The sequence below is a fragment of the Cataglyphis hispanica genome, chromosome 9 (assembly GCF_021464435.1).
Source record: "Cataglyphis hispanica isolate Lineage 1 chromosome 9, ULB_Chis1_1.0, whole genome shotgun sequence".
NCBI classification, from domain to species: domain Eukaryota; kingdom Metazoa; phylum Arthropoda; class Insecta; order Hymenoptera; family Formicidae; genus Cataglyphis; species Cataglyphis hispanica.
In genome coordinates this window covers 7741604-7758276 of record NC_065962.1, presented here as the reverse complement: position 1 = coordinate 7758276, position 16673 = coordinate 7741604, and the positions used below count along the sequence as shown (strand labels likewise).

The 16673-nt window shown below is 29.4% G+C and overlaps 1 protein-coding gene across 2 annotated transcripts in view; it reads right to left on the bottom strand.

Annotated features, from left to right (window-relative positions):
• Window positions 1-3522, bottom strand: part of LOC126852094 (angiotensin-converting enzyme) — a 46895-nt gene extending 43373 nt beyond the window's left edge. Inside the window, exons 1-2 of one of the 2 annotated variants that reach the window (XM_050596565.1) lie at window positions 2977-3522; window positions 205-432 (exon numbers count right to left, since the gene is read on the bottom strand). In XM_050596565.1, coding sequence (XP_050452522.1) covers window positions 205-432; window positions 2977-3033 — 285 coding nt within the window. In that variant the 5' untranslated portion in view covers window positions 3034-3522. The remainder of the gene's footprint in view (window positions 1-204; window positions 433-2976) is intronic. The other variant, XM_050596564.1, reaches the window with a different exon arrangement.
• Between the last annotated feature and the right edge of the window lie 13151 nt (window positions 3523-16673).

Here is a 16673-nt window from a genome sequence, read left to right as displayed (position 1 = left end):
GGGGCTACAAGTACATGCGGGTTACACTACCAAAAAAAGACTTTCGAAATTTGTGTAACCTGATTAATGGAAAAGTTACCAATACTAGAAATTGCGTGATATGATAAAGTAACATGATAAACTTACTTAAGGAAATAATGTAGCATAATAAATAAGAAAATAATGCTTTCTAAATAGATTTAACTATTTTAAAATTAATCTTACCGCTTGCAGTTGTGTATATTCGTTGACATTGGTTTCGTACGCCCATTGAGCTATTACGTTGGCGCTGCATCTTTCTGCACCGAGGAAATCTAATCTAGCGAAGATATTTCGGTAATCTAACTCATTGGAAGGAAGTGGTCGATCAATATTGTTATCCCTGTATGGCGGCAAGTCCAATTGACCGAAAACTGTCGATATCAGGCAAAATACGAACGCCGTCCATCGTATCTATATCATCAAATATGTTTATTAATCTTCTGTTAATTACAAATTCTAAACAAAAGCCAACTATATTAAAATAAGAAGCTCCAGTTGTGTCAACTATTTAATTCTAAATTAATAAGAGAATATTAACTTGGACGTATATCTATTGTTGAATTGTGTAAAATGTTTTTTTCTCAAAAAGTACATTTGTTTTAATTAATTTTTTTTTGCAAAATATATTTAATTTTAAGTTAATAAAAAATTTTTTATTTATTATTTTAATTCTATTTATATGTATTATTGAGTCCAACATATATTTCAAATATTTCTCTCTGATGTTTTCGTAATAATAATTTCAACGCTAATATAAATATGTTTTAAAAAATGGTCAATATTAAGGTTGACCCATAATCGCAAAGCCGTTTAAAGTTCTTAGGGTCAGTTACCCCTATTTCCAGAATAATCAAGATCGATGAACTCTATCGCTACGCACACGTGTCAATGTAAATTGTTAACAGGGATACAAGTTGACATATTTGAGTATATGAATTTCGCTTATGTCTCTATTGATTTTTGCCTATTACGTGCTTGAAATTATTTAGTCTTATAAGCATTGAATTTTGTGTGTTATTTATTTTGTTACTTCTATGCTTTGTAAGCATATGGGCAAAGTACGTAGCTTGTTTACATACGTACAACGTATGTAAATAGAAAATAAAAAAAGTTTCAGGGTAAGTTTTCTTAGGTTTTTGAAAAGACTTAAATAATTTTGTCCTGATTTTGATAATATTATAATGCCACCGTAATATTCAATGTAATTAACATTATAAAAGAAATAATGTTCCAATTATAATTCCTTAATAATTCACATAAAAAGTCATAAATTTCTGTGTTTCATTCTTCATAATCATATTATCTTTATAATTATAAAGGCATAAATAAAGGCTTTTTTGTGAACGCACATCATTAAAATTTAAAAACTATCGGTATCAAAAAATGAAAAGAAAATTTTATTAATTGTTTCAAAAATTATTGTGTAAAATTTGCAATATAATAATCTGTATAATATATATTGAGTACAGCTTTCTGTTGCAATATAATAATTATAAACGATTTACAAAATGATGATCCTTGCGTCATGGATTACGCGTGTCAGAAACTACCGCGAAAATTATTATGGGACATATCTTACGAGTTAATATAGGAATCTCTCATTGTTTCTTTAAATCACGTCATGACATTATGAGCAAAGCATTTACGCGCAATTCATTTGTTGATCTCACGGTCACGTGTTACGTCTTCGCGTTACGTACTTCCTTTCAACATGAAAGGTACCTGCTTATATACAATAATAGGTCATCAGCGATTGATCGAGATGCGATGACCTTGGTTTTATCTACGCTTATTGAAAAATATATATTTCACATTTTTATTCTTTATTAACTTTTAGCTACCTATATGAAATTTTGTATTTTATGTTTCTTTGGCTAAACTAATTGTTTCTTATTATTTCTGCTAAAATAAACGTATTTAAATAAATGATGTAAATTTTGATAAAATTATTATTAATGTGTCTAAAGTTTATATAAAATATAAATAATTTGAAAACGATATAATTGTTGTGTACTTATACTTCAGATTACAAGTATCGGGAATTAGAATCAGATATAGATAATTTATAAACATCAAAACATTTTAGCAGTATTGTATCTATTTTATAAACGTTTATTTTCGTGCAAACTTTATTTGATTTCTCAAACGTAATGATTGTTCTGATACAAAAATTATCACATTATATAATTCAAGTGTTATGTGTATATGAAGCATACACATAACAAAACTAACTATCCTTAATTAATGCCATAATGGAAAAATTTATTTAAAATTGTTTAAATAATATCTCTAAAACAATCTTACTTTTAATTGACTACAAATATAAAAAACTTGTTTTAATCAATTCCGAGAAAATAAGATATATGTACATATATATATACATATATGAAAATATATTATATAAAAATAATCAAATGTTAGCGATGTAAATATATGCAATTTAGTCCGTGATTATTCATACAAATATAAATTTTGATATTACATAGTATCTATTTATACATTAATTACCTTGATATATTTGATTATTTTTATATAATATATTTTCAATTTTGCTATGTGAAAAATGTTGACACAGTTTGTAAGATAACTAGATTCGTTTATCTTCTCACTATTAAGTGTGTTAATTTACTTAATCACGCGTTCATTTCGTAAATTAGATTAGACATCTACTATATTCCTTTTGACATAAGAAACAGCACACTTACTATTTTGATGTAGTGTTTTTGATGTTGTGTTTTTGATTATTCATATCTCCTCTAATTTTTTATCATTTTTTATTCATCAAACTTAATGATTTATTATTAATTAAAATTATGCAACTTTCCAGAATACAAAAATCGCAATTTACGCTACCCAAAATAAAAGATGAATTGCAATTGGCGAACCCTAGCAAATCTCTAGTATTAAAATTTGTAACACCATAAAAGATAATCATATTGATGAGAGAAAACTTACGAAGCTTCCGCTAGCGCGGTTTAACAGCTTGCCAGTTTCACTGAAAGTAAACTCCATGTGTCTTAAAAATAAGAGTGATTTTGATCCTCGATAATGATCATTCACGATAACCGACCGATTTCACGCAACGACGTCGCCGTCGTCGTCGTCGTCGTCGTCGTATAAAATTCCGTTCCACCGATGAAGCACGACTAACACGAGTGACGATTTTGTTCTGCCGTTACTAAAAGCCCCGTGGTCGACATCAAGTGTACATTTATCCCTGCGAAGCTGTTCGAACGCGTCCACGAGGAGGTCATGCGTAGCAAAAGAAGTGGGGAATTCGCGTATACCTTATTCGTGTTGTTAGTTTGTCGGTGTCGCTGCTGCTCAAACGGATAGTCGTGGGAGTAAGTGGAAGTAGCCGAGGACGAAGAGGAAGATGAAGAGGTGCGTTCTGTGGCATTTGTCGGGCGAAAAGAACAAGAAGGAGAAAAGAAAGGATGTTTGGATAAGGAATAAGGTGGCAGACAGACCGCGGGAGAAGATGCAGACACTAATTGTAAGGCTAAAAAAGTATTTAAAAATGAATAATGATAGAATTTTTTTTTAATTTCCAAAATTTTATTTCGTATATTTCACGAGATTAAAAGTTAGCACGAAATTTTATTTCTCGTAAAATGTGTGTTTATTGGAAAAAAATGTAAAAAATGTAAGTAAAAATGACAATTACAAAAGAAGCGCCAGGTAACGATGAGAGAGAGAGAGAGAGTAGAATGATAGGGGTCGAGAGTCAACCGGCTACTGATTGCGACAACTTGAGGCTCTCACGTTGACAAGAGTCAGTCGTCGACTCCTCTCAATGAGACTCATTGTCTATCAGAGTGCATGTCTGCTCGTCGCTACTTTGCAAACATTTTAGATTAATTTTCGAAGTCTTTACGGGAAAATATATTTCTAAGATCGGTCAAAATTTACTCAAAATAAGATTAATAAATTTGTTCTTGGCAGTCACAATAAAATTTAGATAGACATGTCAAAAATTTGATAGATATATTTATAATAACAATTAAATGAAAGTTTTGCAGCAATTTATTCTTGAAGACTTGTATCTAAAAATTTTAAATCATACTAGTGAATAAAGAGATTGTTGATGTATTTTTAGATAATAGAAACGAAGAATATTTAATCTTTTATCAAAAACAAAAAATCTAAAAATTTTAGAAATAATTTATTATTATTTAGTTTATTAAATTTATCGATTTATATATTACTATATTTAATCTGTTTAAAATATTACTAAAGCTAATTATATATTGATATCTTGCATATATAATACTATGCGAGTTGAGATCTATTTCATTAGATTACGTCAGTCTGGTATTAAACTAAACGTTTCAAATTAGTAATTAATGAATCAATAATGACTAGCGAAATATAAATAAGAGAGAGAGAGAGAAGAATTGCGAGTGTAATACTTCCTGTGCATCATTCATAGATGAATCGGAAGGGCGTGTTTATATGAAACATCGATAAACAAGTTCCGCGAAGCATTGACTTGAAATTGATTCTTATGCAATTTCTAGCATTATAAGATGACTCATGGCTTACGAGTCCATCCGTGTAATTATATTTAGTCCCACCAAGATTACGACGATATACGTGCTGTTTCCTGATTCCAATCAACATCTCTTTATCCTGAGAACTATGGCACCATTGTTAAAACTCAGGAGAAAACCTTGTATCAAAAGGAATCGGCAAATCGCTAAAATGGACTCATGCATTTGTTGCAACAATTGGATCTTTTAACTAATCGCATCTATCGCGTTAATCGAAAAGGAATTTATTTCAACGCCAGTGAATATCGTCATTCTCCGGATGCTGTACGTCACAAAAAAAAAGAAATATGTAAATTATTTATAATACATACGGATCAAATCATTATACATATATGCGTATATCATAACGTATAAACGCAGATATAAATCGGTTCACGTATGTATTGTACAAACGTTCCTCGCCACGCGCGACCGCGCTCTGACTGATCTTGAACTACATGTTCTACTTTGCTTTCATGATTGGCGTTCTCTTTAATAGTCTAACAGTGACCACACGTTATCTGTAAGAATTGTGATTAACATGACAGCGGCTTGCAATAATAAAAAGCATAAACAACCAAGCCCAACTGATGCTTGAGAGAGGATAGTCTCACGATGATCTGGAATGTATGTAATTGTGAATGGTCTAGGTCACTTTGCCAGACCTTGAGTCGCTATGGCAAAGTTTAATACATGTCTGCATATTTCGTGGCGTATAGCGCCGCTTTATAACATATATAAAGCTCGTATATATCCATTTACATAACACATATTTATCGTGATTTTATTATATAATATAGGAAAATATGATTCACATAATTTGTTCTTATATAGTTTTGAGTTATCTGCATCAAACATATGTTTTTTATTTCATGTTGTGCTGGAAAAAAATATCTCTCTAGCACTTATTATTTACATTTAGCATTAATATCTCAATCGTAAATATAATTGTAATATTTTCAAAAATATATAAATAATAATTTCCATTTTTTTTTCATTTATATATAAATAATGTAAAGTCCCCCTTTTTAGTTAATTTTATTTTATTATTTTTGCAATATTATTTAAAAATTATTTAAATTTTATTATGTATAATGTATTAAATTTTAAATTTTATTAATTTCTTTGTTTTAATGTTAAGTTTTATTTAAATATTTTTTAAGTATAAATAATAATGATAGCTTTTATACGGAAGGTACGGTGAATGAATCAAGACAGAGGCAAATTCTACTCCATAAAATTAAGTCAACGCATACGCCCTAGAATTACGCCTTCAATGCCACTCACATTAATGTTATACTCTTGCAGGTATCTCATTTAAAAGCATATGCTTGTTCTGTGCGTGCTGAGACTTTGCTAATGCTAATCTCATTGACAGATAATGTAAGCATCGGTCTCACGTACCGACACCACAACTCTAGGTTCAAGTACGTGCGAATATAACGTTTGCTATATATTTATATAGTGCAATTGTATGTATCTCGAGATTCTTTTTGCCACTTTTAGTCGAATCTTAATCGACATTGTTGCAGCGTAAAAGAATAGACTCCCAAAAAAAGGAAAGATGACATTATGTTAATATTTGCGCAACATTTCGAACTCTAATGCTAATTTAAATGACACAGATTATAAGGAATTGACGGAAATACATTGAATGTTATTACCGGTACTTTCGAGCATTGTTATTCATATATACCGTTATGGCCAATTCTCCAATTTCCTTTCCTCAAAGCAGGTAAGTGTTTGTTAAGAGACTTTGGTATCAGTTCTATAAATACAATCTTTTCTATTTCATTGACGTCAGTTTTTCTCTCAATATTGTCATATCGTTTCTATTTTTAACGTTGTTAAGTCTGCTTTATTCAATTTATATCTTAAAATTTAAATGAAACTTTAAATATATAAATTAATATATGTTTAAGGAGCAAACATGCAGAGACATTAAAAATTATGGAAAATTAATTCAAAAAGTTTATTTATCCTTCCTGAAATCATATCTTTAAAACATTTTATATAACTAAATAAATTGTAAACATTTAACTCTAAATTAAGTTTATATAAAAATTAATGTAAACAATAATTTAATTGTATTATAAAGATAAATATTAAAAATAGAAAAGTAAAAAGAAAAAATCCATTCATTGTTTTTTGCGATACAAATTTTCTTCTTGAAGCGTCCCCCTTTGAAGGAATTAATAAAACATATACATCTCTATGAAATCAAATTTTTTATGTGCATAGTATCACGCGATAATATATATGATTGTAATACGTGCCGATAATTATTTATCTGTTGGCGCTGAGGGAACGTGGGAAAATGTCGAGATGCGTAACGGTATTACGCAAACTCTGTTAAGAATTATGAAGAGCAAAGTACGATAAAGCGCGGATGGAAGATTATTCAAGCAACTGGCAAAAATCTTGATCGATTTGCAGAATCTGGAAAAATCGCGAGTGCCTTGCTGAACGCTTTCCTTCAACGACAAGTGCACAAAAATAATAATGTAACAAGCAAGCCATGCGGAGAAATAAATTACAATTTCCGCGATGTGGTAAAATTGATTTCATGAACTCAATCGCGAATAACAATAAGAAACTGACCTGATTGTCGGTCGTCAGTCTTCAAGGTAATTTCACTGACTATAACCGAGAAATAAATAAAGCGGAAATGTAATATATAGTTTATTACATAAATCGTTTTACATTAAATAAATCGTCAGCTGCGGAAAATCACGCATGCTGGTCTCATATTGCGTTAAGTATCTATCGATAAAGCATTCTTGCGGAGTGCAATCGAGAAAACAAGACTATAAAATCTGTGCAACGCGTTTTATATATGATATTTATATCTCGTCGTATTTAGAATGCAAATGAAGATGAGTATGATATTTCTTCGTGAATACTGATTATGGCAAATTATGAGTCTCTCGGTTATATAAGTCTCAATTTTGCAAATAAAATGGAAATAATTTGTAACACGAGATCACTCAATTGCTGTCACGATGCACATCACGTTAAACGCGGATGAAAAATATGCTTTCTGCAATATTATAATTATTAAAAAAAAAAATATTATTTATTATTAATAAAATTTTCTCCTTTAAACATTTGCGAATGACAATGTCATTAATGATTGTCTCTGTCCTTCTTATATTCTGCGTTTCCAACTAATTTGTCGCAATGCGAAATTGTCTTCCCGTGTACAAAACGTTTTCATGTATCACTGTTTGACTCGCGCGCTTAAGACAATTTTATCACAGTATTACGTAGTCATTAACGAAGATTGTGGCTTGTCGCCCGGTACTCACGACCCTGCGTACTCTGAATCACGTCGATTGAGTAAGAAGAGTCAACCTTCTTTTTTCCACATACACGTACTGCGAACTGCGATATGTATGTCGTGTGACTCGATGCGGCAAACGCGGGACCACGAAGAATAAAAAATTTATTTAACGAGAGATACACACATCAGTTACGCAACATCAAAGGATCGTTGAAATTTACATAGCGCGCAGTTTACAGCTATTTATTGTTTTCTTCATGAATTTTACAATGCGGAATCTTTCATAAATTATTTCAGCTGACATTAGTTTTAACCCCAGTGCAATTATGAAATTAAATTTATTAATTCAAATCGCATGCGCATGCATTCGTTGTAATGCGCAGTATTGTCTCTGGCATAAATCTTAAATGCATATATTTATTTTTGCATCTTTTAGTAGTAAGTTTATATCTCTCAATCTCTAACATTATTTATTTGTATATAAGAATATACATACTCTTTTAAAATGTTGTAGATAAAATGTCTAGAAGATTTTTTGTTTTCATGCAAAAAAATACTCTTGTTATTTTGATATGTGACAATAAACATTAGTTATCTTTTTAATAAAAAGTTAATATTTTTGACAGTTTTATCCTGTAGGATAATATAGGAATTCAAGTTTAAATTTTTAAAACAACAAATAATAATTACAGTTAAAATTATGAATTACATTAAATTATCTTGATAATGAAGAGAGAGATTTTGAAGTCTAATCTCCTCCCCATAAAATTATATAAAAGTTTTATTTAAATAATTCAAAAATATAAATATATAAACTACTTAAAAAAATATAATTTAATTATTTCTTGACAAAATAAAATATACTATAATAGGCAACTACTTTATACGGATCAAGACACGGAATTTATATACATATAATTTCGTATTCCAGTGATATATCCAAATTACTGTTAGTTATAATGAAAAAGATTAACTCCAGAGATAGTCAAGCGTACTGCGATAGATACAGAAAGACAAGTTTATTACTTGTCAACTACCAAAAGTCGATATTGACATTATAGATATATTTTTAATTAAATATATATCAAAATAATATAATCTATGTGTATAATAAAACGTCTTGAAGTATTCATTGCATCTTCCAGCCTTACAAAAATAAAATTTATTAGAATAATAATTATAATCTTTAAACTAGAATTAATTAAAATAAAATATATAAAGGGTATTAATAAGTGCAAAATTTTCGCACGACATTGACCAAGTTGTCGCTTTCTTTTATAAAAAGCGTGTTCAATTCTCTTTTGTATGTAAAGTGGCATCGTAAGATCATAAAATCTGTCTACGGAGTAATTAATTTTATCTCTAAAGAAAGATACTCGATGAATACATTAGTTTCAAGACGCACATTGATTATTCTAAAATGTCATTATTTTCTGTTTGAGAACGAAAATAAATTATACTCATATTCAATTACGTAAATCAATGAAAATGAGTTGTCTAAATTTTCTTAAAAGTCTCATCAATCTCCGCAATTAAAATTCATAGAAATTATTGTATCCATTTTACAATGTTATGCCCAATTTAAAATAATGTTATTATTTGTAACAAAAAAATAAATACATTTTATATTTCTGAAATTTTTCTCGATAATTTCTTACAAAAAATACAAAAAGTTATAGAAAAATTATATTTTTTATAATACATATTAAATTCTGCGTATATAAATGTTTGTCATTTATTATGAAACATAGTATTTTTCTTATACTGTTTAAAATTTTTGCAATGTTTTTTACTCAACAAATGATTGCAAAAATTTACGCCTCAGGAAATGCATTAATGACTTTCGGTCGTGTCATCAATATGAAACACCGGAAATGGTAGTGATGATTACTGTAGGACAAATTCGTTGCTGCGATTCTGAATAGTAGAAACTGTCGCGATTTGAGTGAGTCACAATTGCATTATAATAATTATATAATGCTCGATAATATTAGATGAATGAGGGATCATTTCCTAGAAATGAATGACGCGGTAAAAATTATTTTTATTTAATATTTTACTTTGTCATCATTAAATATACTTTGCTGACATGTATATATATTATTTAGTAAATAATTAAATATATCCAGAAAAAAATATATTCAACAATGTCATATATTCCTTCGTCTTGATTATTAAAAGTATTTGAATTATTAGATTAATCAATGAAATATTTCAAGTAAGCGTTTGATGATTAATCAGGGCAAAAAGTCTTGTGCTTTAAAGCCAAAAATAGCGTCAAAAACGGAGCGTAAACTTTATATTATTTATATTATTATTAATGTATTATATATATTTATATTAATCAAATTCTCTCTTACACACACAAAATCTATTTTTGGTCGAATATATATTCATGGTAAATTAGATTTAATTGCTTAAAGCGATCAAACTTACTTCACTATTTGAATTGTCAAATGCGAATATTGATTTACATGTCTTTTTTAAGAGTGGAAATATTTAGTAATCAGTTTAAATTATTATGAATTAACTTGGTAATCAGCTTAAATGATTAAATTTTAATAATCTTTTTTATTAAACTAAAGTGTACAAAAAGAAAAATGAATTTGAAAGTGTCGCCATCGACAAATAAGCTTGAAAGACTGGCATGAAATGGGAAAAGAAAAGAGTAATGTTCATCTTATCATGTGCTGGTAACAAATAACCATAAAGTGATACTAACAGGTAAGAACATACCTGCAAAATTATACTTTTATTAATATAAATTATATATTTATTTTATTTTATTCGATCCGTATACGATGAACAAATTTTGTAAAATGTTACAAAATTATAAAAACGAAATTTGTTTTATTGGATGTAGAGTATTTCAGAGAAGTGTAGAAGTAGATACAGAAGATAACAACTCATTGCAATAACTTATACGAGAATTCTTCCTTATCTTTGAACATATTCATTTCAGTATGCCTTACGTCTTTTGGTAAATTCAATTTCTGCAAAATGTATAAGTTTTGAAAGATCTCCAATAAATACAAAGTAACATAACATCGATATTATAATTACTTCCAGCAATATAACTGCAATATAACATGTTTTTAATAATTACATTGTTAAATGGGAAATTATAACATTAATGTTATATGTTACTTTGCGTTTATTGGGTTCTTATTTTATTTATATTTAAATTATACTAACTTTATTTACAATAAATTAACTATTGCATAAGATTCAAAGAATCACTGATATAAACCATAATTATAAAATATAAACTATAATTATCAACGTTTAATATACATATATGTTATATGTGCCAATGTAACGATCAATGCCGCAATCATTTAAGGCAAATCACTGACTATCTATAGGAATTTGTTATTACGCAAATTTCAGCGAATCACGCTTGTTACTTTCCACTTACTCAATCGAATAGTTTCTATCGAAATACGTGCATGCGACATATAAAAGAACGAAATCCCAATCATTTTAACTCGCACTTGATTATCTGAATTTTGCTCTTGTATGACGCAATGAAAAAAGATATTATATTATAGTATTTTTAGGAAACACTTTTCATATTTTTAGTAAAAGTATAAATGATAAGATATATATATATATGATAGTTTTATTTATTGATATAAAAAATACACATTATATGTATATCGAGATCATGGAAGAAATAACATATAAATTTAATATTTTCGAGTAATTGATTTTACGTGCATTTTTAAGAATGAATCATGCATGGGATAGAATGAGTAGCATAAAAAACAGATTGCTATTATTATATAAATGCAAATCATTCAAATTAGATAGGATTTCTAAACATTTTGTAATCAGAGAGTCGTGCGAATTATACAACATTGTTATTGCAAATTATTAGAGATATATTTTCTTTTAAAAAATTTTTCACGATTAACCGAAAATTGTTTAATAACTCTCATTTATGGAGGCTTCACATAAACAGAAAACAAGACCGTGAGCTTTACAACATTATTCGCACACGAGAATTGGGTTAATTTTTATGACCTGCTCTACGTAGACCGTAGATATTGTTACGACACCGTTCCTCGTTTACGTGTTTCTTGTTGCATGTATCATTCAACTCAATTTCAAATATCCCGATCCTAGCAATTTCCTATAACAATCGAATTTTTCGAAAGATTGTATAAGAATGGACAAGACTGATGGGAAATACTAGATTTGTGATCTGTATTGAGCCATTATTGACTCTGTTTTTCTTCTATATAAATCACGTAATAATAGCTTATTTTATAATTTATGTGTGTTTTTCTTTCCAAGTTACTTCTAATAAGATCAATTATTTTCTGATACTCTTGACTCGCTCTTATATAATATTTATTACATATATATATAGATATATCATATTTTTTATCCTTGATGTAATAGCGGATGTTTAAACGATTTCAACGACCAATAATACAAGATCATTTGGTAATAAAGTAAAACAATGATTCTTATCTTATATCATAAGAGATATTCCAAGTGATGTTTGCGATGCAACATTGCAATCGTTAAATTCCTGAAGCACGTATACGTCTTAATACTTCCGGACTTATTGTCGCACATGCTGCAATAATTCGTTGCTTTGTATTTTGCGACATTTCCTGGCATACAATTATTACAGCATGTGTGACAATCGAACATAAAATCTCCAATGTTAATCAAAATAATTCAAAGTATAATAACAACATGTATATTTGCATATCGGTATACATATATATATAATATAGCTTTCTGTCCGAATCATAAATTAACATTTGTTCGATCAACTTGAATAACTATAATCATTAACTCTGCTAATGCCAAGATATTGATCTCTAATTAGCATAGCATGCGTTCTACGTGTCGTTCTACAAGTCTGCAAAATTGTTTTTTAAAGTTTCATATGATATTTACCGGAACTAGAAATGTTTTTCTCGCCATTGTTCCGTGTGAATAGCAAAATGGAAATTGGATTTGACAGCGGATAATGACCTTGCTCCAAGACCGTGATTTCATGCGTAAAATTGCAAGCGTTACCAGATTATAGATAATTATAATTATTTCTGATTATGGCACGTGTTAACTAATATCTAAATTAATTAATATCTAAAAATTAATTGTTTGCGTTATGTAATACATATGTACGTATATTAATAATAACTAAATGTTTATATATAGATTAATATAATAATATAAAACGTATATAAAAATTCAAAATATAATAAAATATATTCAAAGAAAATGTTTCACAAGAATTATTAATTTAACATAATTAACCCAACATCACTATATTCGAAAGAATCTCATTTATATGATCTTTATTTTTATTATTCTAGATTGATTATTTTATTAGTAAAACGGCTTTAGTAAATGGATCTCGAAAATAAGTAGCATCCAAACGTCACTTATAACTTACAATTAGACGATCAAACCCAACTATAAACTGAATACGCACTCTTTACAGGCCTTGATATACCGGAATTGTCGTAAAGTGATTTATAGGAACGTTCACCCATTAGCCGGAACTAATGAAAAGAAGAAATCTAGGAAAACTCGACGCGCACTATCTGATCTTGTTATAAAACATGACTTTGCTTCGTAATCAATCATAACGTGGCGAGCAAAATTTAACATCTCATAAAATATAATATACTTTAAGACGTTCTATATATAGGATAAATATTATGCCTTTAAATAAAATTATAATAATTATGATTTTTTATTGTATTATGTTATATTATATTTTATATCGTATATATAAAATTATTTCTCGCGTAAAAATCATTACGAGGAATCTGAGAACGACCACGATCGTCCTAAATGAATTTATTTTATACTAATTTTTTATAATAATTCGCTGTATTTTAATACATTCAATATGACATTGGGGTTTGGCAAGCGAACATTACAACTTTCATAAATGACCTTACATTTTACGCGCACATCAAGGATGATCATTGTTTTCGCCATATCGCTTTACTTTTAGAAATTGGGCGAAAATCACGGGTAATCTTTTTACGTCTCTGCACCGCCGGAAATAAATACTCTTCGAATTTCCGCTAAAAATGAAATTAGCTCATGGACGTTCAACACGCGTGACGCATTTAGTAAATTGCCAGTTTGTTAAGACGGTGCTGTGCGCGCCGAAGGTAGATAATTAGCGGTACGAATGCACTTTTCATGAGGTCGCGCCGTTACCTTCGATGAACAGGCTCGTTAGACTCACTCCCCGAGCGGTCCCTCTCGAACTCGAGATCCTTAGGGACACTTCTCGTGAACGAGAACGCGCTCATCTATCATCTTGAAGCATTTCGAATAACCTCGATTATCAGATAGTCGCCCAGTTCCGCGTTAATTATGCAATACTGATGTTTATTATTATGCGCATAACCGCGTGAGAATTAATTAGTGTGTAACGTATGACATGGCAAAATAGAAATATCGAGCGGAGAACAAAGCCTTATGTTCGCTATCCATGGTGATTGGAAAATGAGTTTTGATAGCAAGGATATATTTTCTTTGTTGATAAATATATAAAATAGATATACCCTTGGTTTAAAGATTAACGATTAAGTATTATTACGATGTAATTAGTGAACTTGTAACAATGGTAAAATGAGAAAATTCTTTTTTTATTAAGTTGAAAAATAATATTACATTTATATATTTATGTTCATCTTTATAACCTAATTAATGCTTTAATAACAGTATAACTAGGTAACGGTATTTTATTTTTTAGTTATATCTAACAAAAATTTAATTGATGTTTTCATTACTGAAGTAATTTATGCAAAAAATTTTAAGGCTACGACAAATGCAAATATATGCAAAATACTGTGTTGTAACGTAAAAAGTAATTCTTATGGTAATTACAATATCAATAATTAATCTTTTTTTGCAATCGTTAAATTGTCGATGACGTTACCGCTTCCGCATTATTCTGTCATAAAATCGAGTGGAGCGTGATCAACCAGTCCACACGTAAGATCGTGTAAATGATAGCTAGATTTCTGCATTCGTTCATGTTACGATTAGATGCGTCAAGTTATTTATGCATTCGCGTGGATTAAAAAGGAGATTGGTAGTAAAAAAATGATTGCTCATTAAATTATGCATAAATATTACAGTTTTCTTTTTTTTTTAATCATCTCTCGCAACTTCTGTTTTTCATATTCTGTTTAATAGCCTTGTTATACTTTTATAAGTATCATTACGGTGTTCCCGTAATTGATTATATAATTTTACGAATAAATCGTTCACGGTAATTAGCACGTCCTCGATCGATTGATCGAGATTTTCCCTTCAGTCTGTTTTAATTCGCTTGGTCAGGAAGCGGAACAAAATTGAAACGAATTCGAATATATAAGGTCAATTCTATAAAAAAAATAATGTAAAAATAATGTGTATTATAATCAACACATAACCATAAATCAACACGCGCGAATTAAAACATCGATCGATTTTAGCATTAGCAAAATTGTATTTGCTGTAGTAAAAGAATTAGTGTGCATTTATATCGGTATTTTAGCTGTTTACATTACCGTTTTTTTTTCTTACAACATCAGAATTTTGTTTACTTTGAGAGGAAGAAAGAAGAAAGAGAAGGAAATACGCGGGCAAGAAACGCGTGTTAATACGCGTGTTAGGTAAAGGCGAAATACCTCTCGGGCGAGTGGCCTCGTTAATTAAACCGAATTTAGACAATCGAGAGTCACAGTCAATCGTGCAAGGTCCAACGTTCCCGACTCGTGACTAGAAGCCCGATATCGCAAAGCATTTCTGGCTCGTCTTTCCTTGCACGATGTTGCGGTTAAAAGCACTAATTAACGGGTTAAGGTTGGGAATTCCATTTTTAACGAAGGTCAAGAAACCGCGGTCGCGCGCGTGACGAGAACTACGTTGATGCTGAGAGTACTTTCTCAACGCGAGTAAGATTGCAAGAACTGCTTGAAACGATCGCAACTATGATAAATGGGTCAGATACAATTAGCAGTTTATAACAAAGTGGTAATTAAATCGAGGGCTACGACGTTGATAGCCCTAGCAAAGCTAATCATAAAGTGTCTCGCGTATGGTATACGTCGTTTCGTTCAAAACCGTAATTATGTATAATATTATACTATCATGCTATAGAAATCATGTTCTCGTTAACTTGTTCACGATTTTGAATTATCTCGACAGATGCAATATCAGAATCTTTCTATTTTATATAAAAACTAGGCGCATCCGAGAAGAAAATTAAATCTATATAGAATATTTTCTTTTAATTTTAATAAGATAAAAAAATAATATAGTGTGTAGTATATTTTTTAGAAACTATCTTTATGATATTAAAATATTGTTATACGGATTGTTATATGTCAAAGATATCTTTTTTCAAGATAATCAATTATGTCGGATTATGTAAAGGATAAGGATTAGATAAGATTTTCCTTTCTAATATAATGATTCGCGGATGTACTAGTCGATTACTCTATTACCGCAATTATTGTACGCACGAATGACACACATATGTGTGACGGGAATTTTTTCTACGTCGGAAGTTACGGCGTATCCTGAGAATAGTATATTACCGAGTCTCCATAAACAGTCAATTATACGTAATCGGACAATTAAATGCAGTATTACAATAATGATTATAAAATCTGCAGATGTTTAAATGCTATAAATGTTAATTATAAGTGCGACTGTTATATCGTAGTTGTTATATGAATCCGACAAATAATTTAACTAGTTTGCCTAATGGTTTAAAAAAATTTCTCTTTTTCATAAAATTTTATAGAATTGTATTCAAAAATTTCGAAACTTTTATCATTGTATCGTCAAATATTGTT